Source organism: Anser cygnoides, chromosome 8 (assembly GCF_040182565.1).
Source record: "Anser cygnoides isolate HZ-2024a breed goose chromosome 8, Taihu_goose_T2T_genome, whole genome shotgun sequence".
In the NCBI taxonomy this organism is placed as follows: Eukaryota; Metazoa; Chordata; class Aves; order Anseriformes; family Anatidae; genus Anser; species Anser cygnoides.
The window spans coordinates 27,365,718-27,388,407 of record NC_089880.1 but is presented as its reverse complement, the minus strand read 5'-3'; the positions used below and the strand labels follow the sequence as shown (position 1 = coordinate 27,388,407).

General features: G+C 41.0%; 2 protein-coding genes across 7 annotated transcripts in view; one reads left to right on the top strand and one right to left on the bottom strand.

The window, feature by feature from the left end:
- Positions 1 to 20,153, top strand: part of CC2D1B (coiled-coil and C2 domain containing 1B) — a 31,399-nt gene extending 11,246 nt beyond the window's left edge. The window contains exons 8-25 of one of the 2 annotated variants that reach the window (XM_048061922.2): positions 204 to 328; positions 490 to 565; positions 1,676 to 1,786; positions 2,082 to 2,212; positions 2,831 to 2,903; positions 5,101 to 5,213; positions 6,015 to 6,207; positions 8,520 to 8,692; positions 9,344 to 9,469; positions 9,952 to 10,010; positions 10,265 to 10,381; positions 10,663 to 10,736; positions 11,423 to 11,481; positions 12,540 to 12,591; positions 13,758 to 13,857; positions 17,178 to 17,268; positions 17,830 to 17,961; positions 18,951 to 20,153. In XM_048061922.2, coding sequence (XP_047917879.1) covers positions 204 to 328; positions 490 to 565; positions 1,676 to 1,786; positions 2,082 to 2,212; positions 2,831 to 2,903; positions 5,101 to 5,213; positions 6,015 to 6,207; positions 8,520 to 8,692; positions 9,344 to 9,469; positions 9,952 to 10,010; positions 10,265 to 10,381; positions 10,663 to 10,736; positions 11,423 to 11,481; positions 12,540 to 12,591; positions 13,758 to 13,857; positions 17,178 to 17,268; positions 17,830 to 17,949 — 1,793 coding nt within the window. In that variant the 3' untranslated portion in view covers positions 17,950 to 17,961; positions 18,951 to 20,153. Of the gene's footprint in view, positions 1 to 203; positions 329 to 489; positions 566 to 1,675; positions 1,787 to 2,078; positions 2,213 to 2,830; positions 2,904 to 5,100; positions 5,214 to 6,014; positions 6,208 to 8,519; positions 8,693 to 9,343; positions 9,470 to 9,951; positions 10,011 to 10,264; positions 10,382 to 10,662; positions 10,737 to 11,422; positions 11,482 to 12,539; positions 12,592 to 13,757; positions 13,858 to 17,177; positions 17,269 to 17,829; positions 17,962 to 18,950 lie in introns of both variants that reach the window. The other variant, XM_013176307.3, reaches the window with a different exon arrangement.
- The window catches only part of ZFYVE9 (zinc finger FYVE-type containing 9), a 78,735-nt gene continuing 76,124 nt past the window's right edge, over positions 20,080 to 22,690 (bottom strand). For all 5 annotated transcript variants that reach the window (XM_067001573.1, XM_048061911.2, XM_048061912.2 and 2 more), the window contains one exon: positions 20,080 to 22,627. In XM_067001573.1, the coding sequence (XP_066857674.1) occupies positions 22,466 to 22,627 (162 nt within the window). In that variant the 3' untranslated portion in view covers positions 20,080 to 22,465. The remainder of the gene's footprint in view (positions 22,628 to 22,690) is intronic.

Below are 22,690 nucleotides of genomic sequence, written 5' to 3'. Positions count from 1 at the left end.
TCATTTTTCATTTCTTATTTGTTATTTTTTTAATGGGAAAAGTGGGATTGTCAGATCTGGTAGGAATTCTGGAGACTGGAAGAAAAAGGATTTATGTAAGGTGGACGTGATTCAAAGCAATGCAGGACTGAATAGATGAACATAGCAAGAGAAGCACATCTTGCACGTTCTGTGTAAGTCTCGGTACTGTTTCCTTCTCACAGATCTCCAGAACAGCAACACACGAGCAATATTACTGATGAGGCAGAAGGAGTATAAAATAGCAGCTCTGAAAGCCAAACAGCAAGGGAACCTGGAGAAGGCAAAGGAATACATGAAGACAGGCAAGGTACGCACATGTGAAATCCTGGGTAAATCCTGTGTTAAACGTACCTGTGCTGTACTCACACACCATGCTTATGCATTCATTGAGTGTCAGATGTTCATTGCGACAGCTAGCAAGTCTTGGACATACTAGAATACACCTTCTGGTTTGTTTTTCTGCATTAGAAATTTGATGTGGTCTTGGAAGCTTTGGACAGTGGGCAGCCAATAGACCTCCAGAATATGCCTCCATCTCCTCAGGGTAAGGCTCATTTTTTTAGAAGTCTCTGTGTGCTGTAATGTAAAATGACTCGTAATTGATTGCAAAACTATAAGAATCGAACATTACTTAGGTCTGAGACTTGCTGAATATTCAAATTCTAATCAAGACCATCCAAGAAAAATGATGTGTCATTTTTTGTATTAAAGTTACTCTCTGTGAATCACAAAGTTCAAGTAAGTTTTGATGTCTAATTTTCCCATTTTTCTAATTTTTGAAAAAGCAGCCAATCTGTGAAGAGGCAGGGAAAGGGGGTAATGACAAATGCTCAAAGTTTGCTGTAGTATTTGATGATTTTATGTGTTTCAACTGAGGTTCATAAGGTTCTAGGTTAAAAAACTGACAGATACACTCATTCTGGATATAGATGATTTCAGTGCATTAGTCTAAATATTAAGGGAAGGTAACAATATTGAAGATATCCTTGTAAGAGACTTCTTATTAAAATGGAGTTAGTATTATCAGCAACAACAGTTGCAAGTCAGTGTTTTAGACAGTTTACTGTGAGTAGTAATTATTTTATTTCAATAGATCATGAGTTTTATGACTCCTTAAGTTCTGAACTGATCACCAAGTGGCATTAGAGAGAAACTTCCCCCATGGCATATTCTGACATTAAAAAGTGGAAGATGGTTGTAGTGGATATTTTTCCACTTTTCTAAAATAAATGCTATTGCACAGTGCCAGAAACTTGTTTTTCTGAATAGATGGTATTACTTGCTTCCCTTTTCAGCACATAGTTTGTTACTAGGATATTTTAGTCAACTTAGCAATCTGTTTCACACTTTCCATCTGCCAAGATAGCAAGTTTTGTTTTGGGAAAGAATTCTTAGAATACCTGAACTTGTTTTACTTTTTTTCTTCATAAGAAGTACTAAGCAAAATTAAATTAGTATTTGAGATTTTTCTACTGTAAAGCATTTGCTCCGAATAATGGAAACTTTAGACTTATCTTGCCACCCAAATATTGTTTTGAAGCCAAAAAGCTTTCTGGAAGAGGATGTGATCAAATTGATGGTTTTCTTACTAACATGGGTTGCCTTGCTGTTTATAGAACATGCTGTGAATCTTACCGCTTTCCTTGCTTTGCAGATCTTGAAAGCTTAGGAAATGTACAAAGTACATCCAAGCAAAAGGTACCGGCTGCAGTGAGAAGTTCCCAAGGTCTTACATCACCTGAAACTCGGAACCAAGAAGCTTCAGGTAGGACTTGATTTTTTGTAGGAAGACATAAAAATAGCAGGGGTGGAAGGCATTTTCAGGTCTGCTCTTGCCAGTCAACTACAGGAGGATTGAGTGTACCTAGCTATGTTCCTGAATATCGTTTGCTGATGATAGCACCTGTACTTTTTGTTCTGGACCAGTAATGCAAATAAAAATTAATAAGACCTTGCAATTATGTTTTTGTCTCTGCAGAAGGTAAGGAAAAGTCTGAAAAAGGCATCTCTTGTTTTGAAGTCTGAATCGTGCAGCTTTTCATTTTCTGTCTTATTTCAAGCTTCCCTGCAGCAACCAAAAACAATGCTGGAAGCATTGCAGCAAAGGCTTGAGAAGTACAAGTCAGCAGCAGCACAAGCTAAAGCGAGTGGGGATGATCGGAAAGCCAGAATGCACGAGAGGATAGCCAAGGTATAAAATGACATTGTAGAAAGCTGTTTGCATCCAGCAAAGCCATTTGAATTAATTATCTTGCTGAAGACTTTTTCCGGGATAAAATAATTTGTTTATTGTCCTTTTGTTTGGTAAGAACTCCACTGGGGAAGCTGTAAAACTTTCAGAGGAAGGAGAAACAGATACAGGTGTTCAGCTCTGCTGATACAAAACCAATTTGGAGACAAGGCACGTACTGTAAATGATAAATAATAATGAGGAAAAGCTCTTCGGACTTTTATGTCAGAAGAACTTAAATGTGTTTTCCATTTCTGAGCTGCAGAAATTTCAGAGCTGAATTCCTATCCAAAGATTTCTGCTTTGTAATGTGTTGATGAAGAAACTTAAAGATCTAAAATGTTAGGAAAGTTTGGGTTTCAAAACACTATTTTTACCTTCCCCTACCATTTTGACTATGCCGAAAACAAGTGTAAATAATCACTGAACAAGCATTGGCTTCAGAATTAGAGGGCAATGGTATGCACATACAACTTGATAGCAAAATACTGAGTATTCTGCAATATTTGTGCTGGTTAAATATGATGATTGACAGAATTAAACTCCACTTTATGTCTTACTGTGTGGCTTCTGTTACAGCAATACCAAGATGCTATAAGAGCCCATAAAGCGGGGAGAAAAGTGAATTTTTCCGAGCTACCTGTTCCTCCTGGTAAGTGTGAACATAAAATGTCCTGATCCCAGCTTCTGTATGTTTGTTGGGCTCTGGAGGAGGTGTGCAGGTACTGTCTCCTCATCCTGTGGAACAGCTCCTCCTTTTTCTCAGGTAGTGGGCTGGCCTTGCGGTTTGGTGGTGTTGAAGAATACATTTTAAAACTGTTTATCAAAATGCTCCTAAACTTTCACTCTGAATATTCCTGACTGCTTGTTTGAGAGTGGCAGAACCTGAAAGCAGTCCTGTTTGGAGAATTAAACAACTTAATCATGGGCAGGTGTTGAAAAAGGCACCTGTCCTCTGTGCCAGCCCTCCTAAAGGAAAGAGTAAATTTGGGATGTGTTGTCTCTTTAGTTAACTGGATGGAGATTTTTGAAACTGGAAAAAATCACCTGATGTTTTCCATTCTGTTTCTTCCCAGCAGCAGCTTCAGAACTCTATATTTAATCAAATAGCTCCTTACAACACCTGACAAGTCAGATCAATATTGCATTTCTCAAGGCTAGTAAAAGTAGTATCCAGAGATTAAACAAATCATGCCTGTGGTCACACTGAGACAGTGATAGAGGCAGAAACCAAACCTGCTTCATGAGACACTCTGCCTCCTGCTTATTTTCTTCACAACACGTACTGCTGTGTCTGTAAAGATTTGGGCAAGGTCATCTAGGGAATATTTCACCTCTGGCTTGCGTGATACTGTTTCTTCCCCTTTGAAGCATCATTACTTTTGCATTGTGCCTAATGAGTTCTTGTGATAAGAAGCACAAAGCACTGCAGAGTGGTGCCTAGATTTTCTAAGTTTTTAAAAAAATAAATCCTAGCAAAGAGACACAGAGCTTGTGGCTTTTTTTGTCACTGTCAAATGTGACAACAGGAAACACTGTAGTAGGAGTAAAGTAGTAGTAAAGTAGGCAGTGCTAGCTCTGTCGGGTCGTACTGGTTTGAACAGTCCCTGCTTTGAAGCTGTCCCTGGAAAGCAGTTTAGCAACTCTTGCTCTAGAACATGATCTCTTTCGTAGTGAATAGCAGGTGCTGTAAGAGTGAGGTACTCCATGTTTAGCATTCCGAAAATACACATAACTCCTTAATTTCCTTACTCAGCTGTATGTTTTCCAGCCAGCATTTAGAGGCCATATGATTTACATTGAAGATGACAGTAAGGCAGTCACTGAAACCACAATGAGATTATAATGGACTGACTGCATTTCATTGCATCTGGATGATGATAAGTAGCAGCCTTGACCATCGTGGAGCCAGAAATGCTACTTACTAATGGATCAAGTGTCACACGGGGGCATCAGTATAAGATTCTGCTTGCCTGTGTACCTTAAGCTTGTTCTGTCCCCTTAGCAGCCATCTCCAGGCTCAGAAGCAGTTTAGTCATTGTTTCTTGTCATTTCTAATGAGACAGGCAACAAGAATCCTTGCTACATATTAACGAGATAAATCTTTTTAATTTAGAAAGCCAGTAGCATCTCTGTATCTCGTTATTTAAAGCTGACCCTGAACTGGTAGCAAGGAAATCAGAGTTTATCTTCCATCATCCAGCCTTCCTCCCATCCTTGAAAGGATAATAAAATAATTAAAAGGTTTCTTCTTCTTATACTTAACATTAAACCACTGTACTTCTGCCTTACTTTGCAACTTCTCCATTGCAGTAGATTTTCACCATATACTTCAAGGGCTAGTGATACAGTGCATTTTGTGGGCTTCAGTGTGTTGTTCCTTACTGTATGGGACAGCACTGATTTTTCTCATGGATCATGTGCCATCTAAGGTGAGGCAGTAGTGAGAGAGAAAAAGAGCCAGCAACTTCTTGTACAATCTGCTGTTCTCCTATGTAAAGGAGAGAGTAAATTCTGGGTCTGGAGGTACCTCTTACCAAATTCTTGAGGTTGTAAGGTTCCTTGGCTGCATGTCAGTTGCTGGACTTAGAAAACCATGCTCTGTTGTCATCATTTTAGCATCGTGCCTTTAAGCCTGGATATCAGTGGGAGGTCTGATCTTAAGCCCACCAGTCAGACTGTTTAGCAAGGGTTTGTGGCCTTGGCCTCAGTCTAGTTATACTGGCTTCTGCAATATATGAGATAGTGATATAGTGATACCTGGATGGAAATAGCCTTATAGAAAAACAAACAAAAAAAAAAGACACCATATGTCTTAAGTAACTCTTCTATATTCTTTTCCTTCTCAGGATTTCCCCCTCTTCCTGGTGTTGCAGCAACGGATGGCGGCAGCACAATAGCTGCTGTTCTGGAAAACGCCAGTCAGCTGGCAAGCATGGAAGAAAATGAAGAAGAAGAGGAGGTTAGTCTTTCTTTAGTACATTTAGTAGTTTAAATGTTGTCTCTTCTGGTATACAGAGATGAGTCCGTAGGATTTCCAGTCAGGCAAATCCAGGCAATCTGAGATGAAATGTATTTCCCAGAATTCTGTACAGGATCTCAGACTCTGAGAGGGGAACAGTTTGTCTGCATTATGGTGTAGGAGAGAGAGATGAGATGGTTATTACAATCAGTACTTAGAAACAGAATCCAGGGGTCCAGAGTTTGGTTTGTTTCTCTTTCATATCTGTCTTATGTGTGGGTCTTATTTTCAAAATAAATACCTCAGATCCTGGCCATCTCTTTATGTTGCTCTAAAGTACATAAATATGTGCTTTCATCCTGCATCCCAGTAACTCCTGTGTTAGTGCTTCTCCAGGATGTTCAACACTTACTGCTTCTTTTCACGCAGCACCAGCTTTTAGTCTTTGGTTCGATTTCTTTCTCTAGCTGGATTTGGTAGCTAAACTGTGCTTGTGTAGCTTTTAACAGAGACAATTCCTGGATGATGTTTTTTCTGCATGCATCTGTTCTTTTTGAAATCACTGCCTTGTTGAACATTGCTTTTGTCCCTTCTGTAACAGAGGTTAGGTGCTGGCATAGATCAGCTACCTACTGGCATGGCACTGCTAATAAACCCCAGAAGTTAAAATTAGCAGTCTGGAATGTTACACTGCACTCAAAAGTGATACCAGAAGTCTGATACAGTGATAACCATGCTTGAGATACTGTCTTCCTGATTAGATTCTATGGATTTAATACGAAATTACTTCTGTTATGCTAGAATGAACCTCTGACACAGGCCCCAGTTGCCAAGAAGCCTGCTCAGCTGCCTGGAAAGCCGACTCAAGTCGTTAAGCCAATTACAGTGCCATCTGCTGTAGCTGAGGAGGAAAGCTCTCCTGAGCGTGTGAAACAAGCTACATCGCCCTCCACCCTGGACAAGGCAGAGTCAGTGGATCATCTCCCTCCAGCTGGTAAGGTGAAGGGCTCACCATTCCCAGTGATCCCTGTGCAAGTCCTTTGCACTAGTTTTGTTTAATTCTTTGGTAAAGACTTCTTTTCATTATATTTTGGCCGGGAGCCTGTGAATGTGTGGTATAGATTTCCTCTGACAGGAGCCTCAATATATTTGCCTGCTGGATGGCAGACCCAGACCATCCATGCAGTTTTATTTCACAGCTGCAGCATGTGTAATTATAAGGTTGATTGGGTTTTTAATTGATTTTGATGTAACAAGTGTATTGATTCATAATATTCAACTCTGCTCATAGTTGAACTACGCTCTCGTTAGAGTGGACGGCTTGCTAGCGTGAATTATTCATTGATCTGATGCAGCTTCCTACATCAAACAGTGGCTGCTGCCTAGTGTTTCATCCAAGGATATCAAACTGGTGTATAGGCAGTAATTCATCGATCTGTAGCCCTTCTGTCACTAAGGTCACTAAGCAGTTGTCTGTACAAGATTAATTGTACAGATAATAAGGGACAACCGCCGCCTCACTGCGTGGTTTGGGCATGCAGCAGCAGCGTCCAGGCTCTCGCTGGTTCCGTTGTCATGCCACGATTGTAATCCCGTCCTTCTTCTGTCCTGCCCTGGGCAGTTCACTCAGGACAAAGCAGAACTGCCTGGCTGGCCGAGGCAAGTTCTTGTGCATAGTGCAAAGGCATTTCACAGTGCCACCTGACAGCTTCTCTCTAGAAAATTCCGTGACTCATTTTATGAAGAACACTAAAACACAGAAGTTGTCTGTTTTGGCTTTGAAAACTTAGGAATCCTCATGAAATTAGGTTTGTGCAATTTCAGCTGGCATTTCTCTTAAACGAATTGCCCTGGACTTACTTGGTGAAGGAAGTGGAAACACCTGGTCTCTGGTGTCACCTGGTAATTACTCAATAATCTCTCCTGGGCATTTCAAGTACCTTAAAATAAGACCAATAGGTGTAACAAGAACTTAGATTCCTAATGACTTCAACTTCACAACAATATGCTAGTACATGGCTATCATAAAGCTGTCTTTCACTAGTCAAACTCCATTCTGTGATCCAAACATGACCTTCTTCCCTCCCCCAAAATTAAGAAGTGCACCTTACATCTGACCATAAACTGTGAAATCCTTTTTTTTTTTTTTTTTTTTGGTCAGTGTGTGTGAGGTGTTAAGAGGTGTGGGAGTGGAGTGCAACATTTACACTTAGACCTATACCAGGAAAGTCCAGGAGCCAAGATCAGTAGGATTAATGGCTTTGTTCAGTCCATTCTTCACAGATTTTTTTTTGAAAATACCTGTGTTCTGCATCTCGGCCTCACAGAGCACACTGTGTCCTTGCTGTTCTGTCTCAGTGAAAACTGGGCTAGCTACCTTGTCTAATTAGTTTGGTTTTGGCTGACTGGGCAAGTTGCTCACAACAGCAGGGCAGCAGACTCTTTTGCGAGGACAGGATAGGATAGTCATCTGACAGCAGTAAACAGTGCAAGAGTCATTAGTGTATTTATTTGCTGAGACAGGCACCTCTTGCAAGTGCCGTTTAGCTGGTGTAATCACTGCGCTTGTGTAGCGGAGTGCACTGGTGAATACAACACGAGTGTCTTTGGAAGTGCCTGTAATCAGCTCTTTCCTAAGTGAGGTACACAGGCAGAATGCACTGACCTGTTACATGGTAAAGCGATGGTTTCTGACTTGTGGGATTGTCCTTATTACTTTGGGAAGGAAAGAAAAGACCCAAGAATGAATAAGAAACTAAGATGACAAGGAGTTACAAATAAGCAGAGATGGATATGTCTGAATGTGCCTGCCCACATTGGCTTATCTGTTTTCTATGACAGATCAAGGGAGAGGACAGAAATGAGTATAGAAGAACCTTGTTTTCAGAGTTCATGTGCTCATGCAGGGTTCATATGCTATTCACTGTCTTTTACAAATTTAAATGTGAGGCTGAAAGTTTGAATTGAGCTTTTGCTATTTACTAGTCAGCAGTACTGTAGTCTGTGTCTCTCCCCTACAAATATGGGGCTGTAAGTTCTGTTTTGACACTTACATATAAGTATCTTTGTGAAGTGCTGTGAGATTTTTTTTTTTTTAACGTAGGATGCCGTGATACAAGGAAGTGTGTTTCTTTTCCTGATTGTTTCTTGGCCAGTGTCAATTTCAATGAAGTGCAGTAAGGAAACGTCCTTAGCTTATGTCTGTACTTTTACTGACCTCTCTCTGGCTATAAAATGAACATGATAAACCTGTTTCAGGGCCATGGCAGTGTCAGATGAGTGAGTTTATACAACTTTTTTTTTCAGCTAGGCAACAGTTGGAATTTCTGGAGAACAGAAAGAAGCAGTACATGAAGGCAGCCGTCAAAGCAAAGAAGGAAAATAACCTTGAACAGGCTAAAATGTATCTCAGAACAGCTAAGAGCTTTGACCCAAAGATTGAGGAAGCAAAATGTGGCAAACCTGTTGATATTTCCAAGGTTAGTAGGACTGCTAGTATTCTGCTTTGTATCATTTTCTTGGACGTCCAAGTGCATACTTCAAACACTGAATGATTTTCATAGTGTTTCTTGTCACAAACTTAAAATCAGTTAAAACTGCTCAAATAGCAAATGTGGATACTGAGCCCTGAAATTCTCCTATATCCTAGTCATGTTTGTTTTTCTTCTCCTCAAATGTGCCAGATTCTGAGAAAATTCAGTTTCCATGAACCATTTGCTCCCTGATGTACAGTGGCACACCTAAACCATGCAGCTTGGAAATATTTCCTGGGTTTAGGGTGTGAGCACACCTGGTTATGTACTAACTCCATTTTGGGATGAGGATCAGGTGTACGTGATCCAGTGATGCCCTAGTTCTTATTGGTGTGTGGGTAGGTGGGGAAACCACACTGCACTGTAATAGCTCTCGTGACCTGAATGATCAGGGAGCTAGGCCTGTGAGACATTTTGCAGGGTCTTACGACTTAAGTAATTGTCAGACAGTGGTGTAAGTAGTGGTTGGTTTGGAATTACCTTGAGAATAAAAACGGCCTGTCTCCCTTCACTGACCTTTCCATACATTCTGACTGCTTTTTCTCTACTTCATTATTTCTTACAAGGGCTCTGAAATGTGGTGTTCTTGTGTTGCAGCTGCCATCACCCCCCACAGATGATGAGGGTGATTTTATCTTCATACACCATGAAGATCTCAGAGTGTCCCAGAAAGCAGAGGAAGTATACGCACAGCTCATAAAACTGCTGAAGGACCAACATGAGGTAACCGTTTTATCCATTTTAGAAATGCCTTTTTAAAACAAACAAAAAACTTTTCCATGGGTTTCATTAATATTCTTTTAAGATATTTCCGATTGTGTGTCCTAGAGCAAACAATTTTCAGAGTTGTATTCTCCACTAGTTGAAGTTAGAGGGTATGCTTGGGGGTTTGGGACTGTCAAATTATCGCTGTTAGATGTGAGAGATCAGGTTTGAGAATAGTACCTAAATGAGTAAGACTAGCCCTTGGGTGAAACTCATCTCTAGAAATTAAGTGATTTAAAAAGTAGTAGGACAGAGCAGCTCAAATAAATTCTGTGCTCGGCTTTGGACTTAAAGTATGGTTTGGGGTGATTTGGGAAGACTCTGGATTTTGACTTTTCTTAAATTAGGTGGTCATCAGCCTCAAAACTTGCTGCCAATTATGAATTTGTGTGTAAAGATCATTATTAATTGCATCTGTATTTGTGTGTTTCTGTTGACAGAGATGTTTGCAGTATTCCAAGCAGTTCATGCATCTGGGAAATGTAGCTGAAACGACTCGGTAAGGCCTGCTGCCTGCTGTTAGTCTTCCCATAATGGGAGCATTTCACGCTTGAGTCCCCTGACGCCCCTAAAGATGATGGGGGTGCAGGTTGCTACAGTTCTCCTTCTGTGAAAGGTTTGGTAGCTGTGAGGCCTACAGCTCCAAGGTGCTCTCAGACCTCCCCTCTGAGGCTTACCCTGTGGGCTGTATCTGGCAGAATGCTCTGTGTGATGTTCCACTTTGTGTGTAGCTTTTCTATTGCTTTTACTTAGGTTTGAGAAAATGGCGCAAGGTTGTAAAAAGGACTTGGACATCCTACAGCTTGCGCAAGCACAAGGAATGGATCCTCCAAGCCATCACTTTGAGGAGAGAACCTTTAAAATGATACGGTATGTTCTGCTGCTTCAGCCACTTTTCCTTCCTCTGCCTATCTCACTTAATCTTGGTGTCTTTGGGCTCTATTCTTGGCATTTTCTACTGTTCCTTAGAGATGTTTTTTTATCTTGGTTTGTGCTTTCCTTGCTCTTCTGTAAGTTCTGAAGATCAACTGCGTAGGAATGTGCTATTGAAAAAGTCCTGACAAGTATCAATGGCATCCTGGTCTGGCAGCGGATCAGGTGGTGTTGGGATGCTGGGGTGAATGCACTTTTTTGTCTTTATTTTTTCACAGGATATTTTCTGAACTCAACAGCACAGAAATGCACCTTCTTATTGTCAGGGGGATAAACCTACCAGCTCCGCCAGGTATGAAAGTGCAAAGTGGTGGGGTCTTCTTCCCTGAGTATGTAGGGGAAGGTAGTGAGGAACGTGATCTTCTACCTTGAAGACCACTCGAGGATCAGACCTGTGTAGCCGGCACTCATTAAAACAAAATAACACGGTTTCAGGCTTAAACAACAAAAACACAAAACAAGCCCGACCTTTAAACAGTGTTAAAAACAAACGAACTAAACCAACAGAAGAATAAAGAGAATCTCTTCCTTCTGCACAGAGGGAAGAACTTTACGTTTGTCAAGGGTTCACTTACAGCTGGGTCATGGTTTAAATTTCATGTGCATCTTGTATTTTGTTCTGACAGCCTTCTGTAACGCTGCACCATCCTTCTATGCACTGACCCCTCAGCAGACAGGAGTTACTCTTGTCAGCATCACTGCTTCTAGTTCCTTCTTTTGAGGGGCTTGTAAACAGTCCATGCTAGATTAGATTGTCTAAGGACTAACAAAAGCATTAAGAAAGTGAATGTTTTCTTTTGGATGCCAGCTTTCTATGGATTTCAGATTGATGGATGGTTTTTATTTCAGTTGCTGTTAAGTAACAGGCCACAAGTCCTGTGGAAAATCAGGCACTTTTGAAAATCCTGCTCAAAATTACAGATGCAGTGAATATATTTGTATTAGCTGTTTGGATTGGCTGATTCTTCTCTCGTTTAGGTGTGGCACCAAAAGATTTAGATGCGTTTGTGAAGTTTGAATTTCATTACCCAAGCACGGTGAGTGTGTGTCCTGACACTTCTGTTCCTCAGTCTGTGACCCTTGCCATTGTATTAGCTTGTGAGGGCTTCTAGGAGGGAGTGCAGGCTTTCTTTTGGAAAGGGAGAAAACACTTGTAGGCATACTGCTTCAGTATATTTTAAAAACAGAACAAAACCAGAACCTTCTTTTTTCTTAACTTTTTTTTTCTGTAATACTTAACTCTGTGACAGTCCAAAGCCTAGGTTTTTACCTACTAATAATTTTTGCAGCAATTCCGCTAAGATAAGTTCAGTTACCTGTGGGAAATTGGTCGTGGCCAGATCATGTTTGTGTTTGAGTTACATAGGACTTCAGTGGAAGAGCACACCCCATTAGGATGGCTGAAAACAGAATTGGCCTGTATGAGTAATTTTCTGGGGAAATGAGTAATAATCAACAAAATTGATTTTAATCTGTTTTTCTTGTTATTAGAAAAAGAAAAAAGAAAAAAAAGCCAGATTTCTACACGACCTTTCTCCTTCATAGCTCAAGTCAGTTTTACAAAGTAGCTGCAATAATTAGGTCACATTGTCCTTGTGCAGTCTCCAGAGATTTAGTTTGTACTCTGCTTTAGGTTAAAAGTTAATTTATTTTGGTGACAGATTGATTGTCAGGCAAAATAATAGTAGGGCAATTCCCTGGATGATTTGTGATGAATTCCTTATTATTCCAACTAATGCAGAAGCAACAGAATTACTGTGTCATAGAATGTGCATAGTTTGTCGTGTGACTTAGCAGCAGTCAGTAACTTTATGGTGATTGGATTGAATTGAATGTGACCATGCAGCTTATCTGGGGCACTTGTATTTAATGTTTTGTCTTTTTCTTTATCTAGCATTATACTTGCAACCGCCATGAAATCCAAATATTTTAGTCTTCAGTGTACCATGAATCCTTTTTATCATTTAGACAATACCCCTCTGAACCTCAGGTCTCTTGTATAGGTATAAAAAAGAGCTGGTAATAAAAATAGTTACTACTCTGTGTATTGAAACAGTATCTGATGTTTTTATGTAACCTGTGTCTCTTTTAATAGGAGCAACCTCAAAAGAGCAAAACACCTGTAATTAACAATAACAATTGTCCAGGTTAGTACTTCTTCTGGGACAAAGGAAAAAACAACATACATTAGAAATTACTGGAGAGGACCAGGCAGTCTTACACTCTGAATCAGGCAGGAGGGCCTCCCACCACCTTTTTTCATGTTTGTTGTCAATGGGCATGTTAGAAGGTGAAGTCCAGCAGTGACAGCATTGCTTCACCCTCATCCCAGAACTGATGGTAGCCATTGTGTCATGAATTAGTGAAATGACCAAGTTACCACTCATGTTCCAGCTGTTGCTGCCAACCCTGTTGGGAGGTGGTCCAGATAAATACATTTTCCTTATTACATAAGTTAAGTTATTAATTTCAAAATGTCCAGGGATCAGAGCCTTTTCAGTCAGATTCTGTGTCCTGTGAGATTGCCAGTTCTGTCATGATTTCTGCTGATCTGCTGGTGTTTCCAAATCTGACAAAGCATCACTGTAGAAATAGGGTGGTTGTTTTTGTTAGGACGGTGTGCCTTGAGACTGAAATACTTTCTTGGTACCTTTTGAAAACTATCCCTTTGTATTTAGTAAATACCAGTATTAGACTTACCGTACACAATCATCTTGCACTTTGAGTTTGGTTTATTACTAAACTATTATTATTAAACTATTATTTTTTTCCATTCTTGCAGCAAGCAGCCATCTAGTATCAAAACAACTTTGAAATCAGTATGCAAATTGCTAGTTTTGAGTTTAACTCAAAAGATGTATATACAGTCTTAAGAGTGGAAAACTTGAAGCCCTGATGAGGTGCTGAGAGTTTTGTTACATGTCTTCCAATAACTTACCTGCACTTATTGAGAAGCCGCGTAGTTTGTGTCTTATCCCCCAGGCTGACGAGTGGATAAGCGTTCCTGGTAGCACGGCAGACGTGTTGAATGTTGTATGATGTTGTGAGACCTTCTGATAAAAGGGTAACCTGTTGCATAGTTCTTGCTATGCTCAGTAATGAAACTGATGTTAAAATAGCACTAGTTGTGCTGTTAGAACACCCCTTCCCAGTCACCTCAACCTCCCTGCGAAGGGGGTTCATACAGATGTGAAGTGTCTTTCTTAAATGAGCCAAACAGATAAACAGTGGTTTGAGTATGTGCACGTAATAGAACACTGAGTTTAATTTGACGTTCACAGCTTTCTTTCATTTGTCTGTATTTTGACTGTAGAATACAACCAGTTGTTCAAGCTAAACATCAACCGAAATCACAGAGGTTTCCGACGAGCAATTCGATCCAAAGGAATTAAATTTGAAGTATTTCATAAAGGGTAAGTTTTCAGTTTGCTCCTCCTCATTGCTTCTTTTGTAAGGGTCGGAAAGGGTTGTATCTGGAATTTACGAAGCAAAAGCGTATGATTTATCTTTAACTTGGCAATAAAAAGCTGTCTCGTTCTCGTGTCTGAGAACTCCTTTCAAAATACGCCTGATCTCTGTATCTTCCCCTAGGGGGAAAAAGCAGAAGTTAAGTAAGTTGGTTCATAAGTGGAAGATCAGTTGAGGATTAGTGCATCAAAAGAAATTGACGAGACTAAGAAGGTAATGATTCAGCATCAAGTTGTTTGATTCTTGTCCAATTTGTTTTTAATTATCTGAACTAGAAGATGTAAATGCTGTATGGAATAACTTTGTAGAATAATGAAGTTCAAGTGACAGCAAAATATTAACGGCAGTAAAGCAGATGACAGAGATGGCAGAACTAGTATCACTTTCTGAGGATCTTAAAGTATCTACTGAATGCTGCTAGCAAACTGTTAGGCTGTTCTGAGAGGGAGAGACTACTCTCATCTCAGATCAATAGGATGAGATAGATGTTAGCTGTTGGTAACACTGAGTGAAATCATCCTATGTCTAGGCTCGTTACTGATTTGTTCAAAATCTGTATGACCTCTACTCACTAATCCCACTGTTAGCTGTGATCCGTGACTTGGATGAGATGTTAGGTAACCTGTTTCTGTCTTGGCAGCTCTTTGTGCTGTTCGTTTCTGCTGTTGGGACATGCAGAAATGATCCATAGTTTCTCTGAGATGGTTTTAAAGTCTCTAAATTTATGAGGTAAAGTCCCACTTTTTTACTGCAGATCTTCATTTGTATCTCCATTGAAACTATCTAACTTTCTTCCTCCGTCAGTCCTGACTGCTCCTCTGCTCTGTTGTTCGGGATTTCAGTGCCGGAGATCCTGCCTGTTTTGCACAGATCTGTTATGTTTTAAACAAATGTAAACACTTTTTTCCCCTTATTTTCTGCATACCATTGCACACATGGGGCATATCCTAGGCTCTTACCATCTGGAACCGTGCGCGTTCTTAGGTTCTGAGCTCAGGCTTAAGTTCACCCATTGGGAAATATTCTCCAGTGATTCATGAAACTGTGTGCCAGCTCCAGATTGGCCTTTGAAGCCTTTCTGAAGATCAGCAAAAAAATCCGTGTGAGATTTCTCTTCTGGCTCTTGAGGTTTTTTGTTCTTAGAACAGGAATCTAACAAGGTAAATACATGCTTGGGAATATACAATAAATATACACTTCCGAATGGGAGTTGGGGGTGGCAGTTCCCCATGGCAAATAGCAACAGGGAAGGAAAAGAAGAAGAGACGCTCAGATCACCTCCCCTAGCCATCTTCTCAGGACAGAAAGGGGCTGCCAGTCCCCCTATAAACTGTGTTTATGCAAAACAGCTTACAGAAGTGCAGGGCATGCTTCCTGCCGTGGTATGTGACACCCGAGATACCAAACAGGCCCAGCTGCCACCCCTTCACAGCAGTATTCCTACTGTCTTCGTATGTTGTTTGCCTCTTGCTGTTGATTTGCCTGCTTACCTGCAGCCCTGGAACAGTGGAGAAAGGAGAGGATTACGTGATCCAGCCTCTTTTCAAAAGACTGTCAGCTCATGGTCTTTCTCCAGAATAATACAGAAATGCTCGTGGATGTTAGAGATTAAGGGTCTCTGGTAGCTCTTTGTCCATCTCCCATGAATTTTCTCTCGGTGAGCAAAGGGAACTTTTTTTCTGGTCATGTATATTAATCTTCAGTTTAGAAAACTTTCAAGTGAAAACCCAGCAATGTGTTTTTTCCAAAGGAAAAGTCTCTCCTTAATCTTCTACTAAAATCTTCTGAAGATAAAAGGAGATTTCCCTGGAGTTGTTTCTGAAACCATAGCCTACAGCAAGATCCTTCTTCACTTCAGACTCCCTCGAACTGATTAGGGAGGAACCAGTAGTTACTGCTTCTTGGATTAGAAAATGGAAAAATGCTAAAAAATCAGCTAGAAGAATTGCTACCTCTCTTCTTAAGTGTTAAGCTTAACAAAGCGTCCAGCGTGCTGCAGTACAGTTATGTAATCCTTCATTTTAAGGTGTGTGTGAAGTAAAGTATCCTAGCATGTAAGCCAACCAGTTCTACACTTCTCTAAGTGATTTTGCGAGTCTACTGTACTATTAATGGAGAATACTGCCTTATTTGGAAGGCTTCCTGTCAACAAAATTAATAGGAGTCATATTTGGAGGCATCACATACAGCCCTTGATGTACTTACGGCGTTGTTTTTCTCTGATAACGGCAATTTCTGCTGAGATGGACAAACTGACAAATAAGTAGTCCGAGCAACTGAGCTGGAGCTGCCCGCTCTTTTTTCTCATTCTTCTGCTAGTAAAGAGACACGGGCAAACCAAAAAACAGCTTTGGTGTGACCTCCCCTGGTCATTCTCAGATGTCTTTGGATAGTAATTCTTACTTCCTCTCAAGTCCGGAATCGGTCAGGAAGCGAAGAAAGGAACTACTGGCGGTGTTGAAGTTTTCAAGAAGGTGGTGCATATTCTTTCAACAAATTAAAATATATATCAGTGATGTCCATCCTCAGGGCTCCGATGAATGAAGTGCATCAAAGATGGATGTCTTGTTGGTAAAACTGTTAAACAGAAGTGGCTGTAGCAGAGAAAAGTCCAAAGCTGGTTCTTTTCCTCGCAAATAAAAATGTTCTGTGTTTAATTTCAGCAGAAGAGAAATTGTGAAATTACAGTTCTGTAGTGTTAGAACTACCAATGTGAAGGTGAATCAAAACAATTGCCAAAATGAAATGCTCTTACTTGTTGAAATTGAGTGTTTTGATTTATCAAAATTAAACAGAGTGATTCATGTAACTTTTCCCTAATAAGCAGTTTGCCAAAACAAGCACGTGCCTGTGAAATGTTTATTTTGATGAAATGCAACTTCCTTGGGAAACTCTTCAGCCTGTTGTACTGCCCTTTGTAGAAGACAGCTGTTTGTCCTGGCTGCTCAGCCATTTTTCCTCGTCTCCTTGTGCAGGGATGAAAGCCACTGCCACTCTGAGCACTAGTTTAGGGCTTGACTGTCTGTCCTGACTGTTCTGCTCTCTAATTTGGTTGTAAGAGAATAACTAGAAAATGAGTGCTTCAGTATCTTGCCCTTGTAGTCCAGTTAACTAAGGGTTTGCCCTTTTCACCCTGGTTGTATGGTTCTACTAGCGTGCCTTGACAACATCTTGGATGCGTTGATTGTACAACTAGTGATGACATCTTTCTCCTAACAGTCTGAAAAACCTTGCCCTTCCACTAAGGAAGATTTTTTTGAAACAGGTCCTTTTTCAGAAGTGACAAGCAGGTGGGGACAGCACACTTGAAACTGGACAAGCTGGAATCAGAATGTGAAGTTAGAGAGATCATCGAGGTAGGTTTTCTGGGTGAGGTATTCTACTAGTAAGTAGTGTTTGAACATGAAGGGAGAATGATGGTTTTCTTTGTTAGGACCATGAATTCAGGTGATCCTCAGAAATGTTGTGTTAGATCAAAGGGTTGAACAAAGACTGCCAAGAGTGGGTAGAGAGCTGCCATAGGACCGAGCAGGAGATCACGGAGTGGAGCCTCAAGAAATCCCTCAGGCTGCAGCACAGACTTGCTTAGGGCGCTGCAGTGCTTCGTGTCCTCTGGGCTGCCCGAGGAGTCCGTTTGTACTTGGGGGCAGGACACGCGGTGCTGGGCAGGCAGAGCTAACGCAGCCCCTGGTAAAGCTGCTTTGCACGGGTGGTGTGGAGGGCCTGCCCTGCTGAATTCTGCACTGTGAATCTGGGGAAGCACGTGGCTGCAACACCTCCCAGCCCTGCAGTCATCGGCAGGTGATCACTGTCATCTTCTGGTTACAGAGGAACAGTCAGTGGTTGCCTGAGGCACTGTAGTTTGACATCACTATTTGTGTGTGTGCTAACTGCCCTTCTTTTTGTGGTTCTTTCAGATTTTTGATGGCAGAAAACCCACTGGAGGGAAACTGGAGGTAAAAGTGAGACTCAGGGAGCCCCTCAGTGGTCAGGATCTTCAAACAATTACAGAAAACTGGCTGGTCCTTGAACACTAGTTCGTACATGAGGTATGAATACAGCGTCTGAAGATGGTCTGGCCAGAACTTGACAGGGCTACAGATAAACTCAGTGTGAAATTATGTCTTTTGTTGACATTGACCTAATTACATGGCTTTAATACCATTCATCTTTATAGTTGTAGTGGTGAGCTGATACAATTTCAGAAATGAAGTTACAGAATCTTCATCTTATTGGTTTGTATATCAGAGGTGCTATTCAATCACTTGAAATGCAGGGAGCATCAACTTCATTAAGGATATTTAGAAAATAAGATTGACAAGCCCTTTGGAGGAAGGAAGGTGCTTTCTGTCCCTCCTTACTATTTACAAGGAACCTTTCATAGTTAGCAAGGAGCTTTCTTCCCCTACAAGAAGCTAGAGAAGGGCATTTGGTCCATGAGGTTCTGAATGCTTGGCTTCATCTGAGAGGGAAACTATTGGTAATCAGCTTTATTCTGGATCCTTGAGGGAGAATCTAGAGCTGAATATAGGCTATCTAAAGAACTGTGCCTGGTGCCCACCATGCTTTGACCCAGTACAGAAGAAAAGCTGTGTGCTGCCAACGTGGCTGTGTTCAAAGGGTGAAAACGAGGTCGGCTTCCTCTTTCTGCCAGCCTGTGTTCCTTTCTCTAGCTCTGCTTTTTAGTTATCAAAAATACTTCTTAAAAAAAAAAAAAAGGATTTTAAAGGGATTTTCTGCATAAAATTGTTGAAAGATGAGTCCCAGAAATCCAGCTGTGGACTCTAATTCTGTCTGTTGTCATCCATGTCTTAAAATCACTTTTAATTATATAGCGACATAATTTAACTTCTCCAGGACTTAGAACACAAATTGGAGACACGTGGCAGAATTGCTGTTTAATGTGCTACTGTACTTACTGCTATGTTGTCTTTTGAGCAATTGTTAACGCCCATCAGTATTTTACACGTATGACCTTGAATTGGGAACATCTGATAATACTGTGTCAAGTGATCGCGTTTTCTTTTTTCTTTCCCAGATCCACAAGAATGCTAAGAGGTGTGGGATGGACGTGCGTGTGGAGATGCTGCTAGCTGCAAGCACCAAAGACGTTAAACGAATGCACTACTGAACCTAATGTCTATTTTGGTAACAGCCATAGTGCTTATTAATAACTTAAGGCAAATGTAAGGCTCTGGAAATTTGCTGCTGCAGGGTGTTGTTCTTTGTCTACACAAAATAGACAGAATTGCCTTAATGTGGGACTACTAACGTAGCACCAGGATGAATGTTACATTAACTATGCATAGTGGTGTGTGAAAGGTTTAGCCCCGTAAAAAATTCCCCAAGACAGTGCAAAACCTTTTCAGTCGATTCACAGGTAAGACCTTCACTAATTACTTTTTTTTTTAAATGTGTATGAGCACCCAACACGGTACAGCAGACAGTTTGCTACCACTTCCTTGTGTGCTTTCTTGTCAAGACCTGTTGTTCCCACCACCCCCTGCCCAGTATCAGTGTCCTGAAATAGAGGAGTGAGAGCTCAGGCAGAAATCTAGCAGCAGTGTCCCTCCCCCTCCTATGTGCGTGTTGCTGCAACAAGAAGTTTAACTTCTCAGGATGCTGCCTTTCAGGAGAAAAGGATGCAACACGTCTTAGCAGCAGGTGTTTGCAGATCCGCGTTTTCATTCTGGCTACCAGTTGTCTGCCATGCTTGCTGCACTGCTTATTCTAGTGCAGCGTGGGTACTGTGCCTTCATCCTTTTTATTTTTCCTTTGTTGGTTTATTTAAAAAAGAAAAAAAGAGGTATGCTAGATTGCTGCTTCCCAGATGTTCATTGTATTATTTTTTTTTACAAAAATAGCCTTTTGCTGTTCTTCCAGGTGATGGGAAAATAGCCACTCATTATTGTGTAGAAAACTGGATTACAACCACCTTCAGGAATGCTTTTAATTAGCAGCATACAAAAAATGGTACCAAATATGTTTCTGTTTGTAAATCTCTGTGAGCTAACAGAAAGGACTGATCTCAGAGGAGAGGATGTGCCTGCACTGGGGAGTGGAGGTGCTGCTGCGCCAGCTGTTTAGGTAGGATGAGGCTGTAGGCAGAAAGGAGTCCAGACACGTAAGGCAGTGCTGCCTCTGTCTTCCTGAGCAGATGAAGACAATACAGTATTTAGTTTTTAATTTCAATAAATTTAATATACAAAACTACATGTTGAAAATAAAAATATAATATGCAGTTTTTTGCAGTGTTAACTAACTGAATTTTAAAAGTACAATTTTTTCTAAAACAAGTACTCATTTCTTAACAACATGGTAATTAAGGTCATTTAAAAGGCTATGGTTGAAGCAAACATGTCAGTCACCAGTTGATAGTGTTTTGCACAAACATAATCCAAACTTAAATGACATTTGGGGCAAAGGAAGAAAAGATAAAGTTTTTTTCACCTCTTTTACTGCATCATTAAGCATAACAATGCAACTAAGGTAACTGAGAAGCTGCTGCTGTGGCAAAGCTGGAGTGCAGTCTCTAGAAGGAATATTTTTTTTTCTCCTTAGTTTATGGAACTCTCTTCCAGATACTGAATCTTGCCTACACCATGTAGTGCTGCGCTGTGTCCCAAAGTGTGCAGGTGCAGTGTGCAGAAGGGAGTTTGACAGTAACCTTAGTCCTGCTCCACTGCACGAATACGTAGGAAGGCTTTTATTGATTGGGTAATAGCTTAAGGTTTGTTGATCATGAACTGTTAAGCCACCTTTTCCCAAACACCAGAGGTAAGGTTTTACTTGGGTGTACGCGTAAAAGGGTGAGTGGTTCTAGTGTGCTACCTCTTGCTGGCCAGCTTTTGTTCCTGGAGTTGGACCCCAGTACCGTGGCCTTTCTTCTCCAAATGTTTGGTGGTGACAGCTGTAATTTGCTATAAATTTGTAAGACTTTGTTGTTTTTTTTTTAAAAGCAGTAGCCATTTATTCACCAATGCATTCTGTACATACTCTGTGCTGTCTTTATGTAAAATACATTGCTATGTGTACAGTTACCTCTTTGTTTGCCCAGCTAATGCTGTGTATGTGTCTAAAAAACATAGCATCAGCCTCACAGTAGCCTTGCACTTCCTGTGATATTTGAAAGGACACCTGTATGGCTCACATACAGCAGAAACCAAGTACGCCCTGCTGCATCCACCAGAGCCGACTGCAAGTAGGGCCAATGCAAGGTCAGAGATAACTGTGTTAACCCTAGATAGTCCCTTCCTTTCCAAATTAGTTTTCTGTATAGACAGCAGGGGAGATTGCTCACCTCCTCCTTGGGAGAGACTCAGCAACTGCTTTGCATGGCTCAACAAACCTGCTTTGAGTTTTTTTCCAGTAGTTAGCAGCATTCCATGGAGACAATTTAATTCACTAAGACTGTGGAACCATGCCTCCTCTGGCCAAGTCTCAAGTCCAGCTTCACGAGGTTGTGGCAGGCGTGAGCAGCTGCTTCCCTTACTAATGCCCTCGCAGGTGAGACCAAGAGCACTGGGCCAAGTGCAAGTTTTCAGAGCTGACCAGAAAGCCTTTTTCAGCAAAACATGCAAAAACAGCCACTCTATACTTGTATCACAGGTAAGCTATTACGTGGTGCTGCTAATATGAAGTGCAAGCTGTCTTGTAGTACATGACACTAGCATTACACTACAGCATACAGCAGGGAGGAGACTTAAAGCTGCCCTGGGTGTTACGTCTCTTTAAAAAGCAGGACCTACTGGGGAAAAGGAATGAATTAATAACTGCACTTTAGGGCTAATATTTTCTCTGCCTGTGACAGGTATCTGAACTTCATACAGGTTTGTAAACAAAGTAGAGAATAGCAGAGCTGTTCTAGGCAATTATAGAAGTCTGCCAAGGTGGCAAGTTTTTTCATAGTAAATGTGGGGAGGAAAGGTAAACTAGCCTATTTCACACACAAAGCTGCAGTTTACATAATACCGCTTCCAGAGAGATGCCTGCCCTTCTCATTTGACTCATATACAAATGTCGTTATGGCTAAGTAATTTTTCCACATCTCTCAAGGGCTACCCTAAACAGATTTCAACCAATAATCTGGTCAAAATAATGTAAACGTTACTTTTTAATGTCTACAGAAAATCAAACACGGCATTATGATGAGGTCAGAATGGAGGTCTTGATTGTTGTTACTTACTTGTCCATCTACAACCAGTACAAGATTGGAGTTTCACTTTTTATTTATGCCCCAGTGATCTTTGCACCCGTTTGAGCATTTAGAGTACATGACTGTAAGTCTTTAAACATGAGCATTTTTCTAAACAATAACAGAAGTGTATTAGCTGCAAGGATAGCATAGCCATGTTGTAGTATAGAAGCTGCCCTGATCCTCTGGTTGTTGACAATGCATAGAAGATTTAGAATTATGGAACAACTGTCCCTCCCACCTCCCTCCCCCCAATCCCCTTAATAGTGTTACCAAAAGCTTAATTTTCCAGTTTTAAAGTGCAAATGATTCAGATACAACTGCTGCTGGAACAGGTCTGAACAGAAAATGAAGTCCTCTTATGAGATGTTTTCCAGAATATAAAAGATGAGCTCCATTATGACTGGCCCCTCGTTCAACTGACAGGCCCCTCCATGAATCACTGGAACTAAGGCACTGTCCAGGTCATTCATGTACTGAGAGGGCAGCGGCTGTCCGTTACTCCCAGCTTGATAACCAACCTGAAGAAACACAAAGCACGGGTGGGTTTCGCACAGACTAGGATACGAGGCTGAACGCGATGT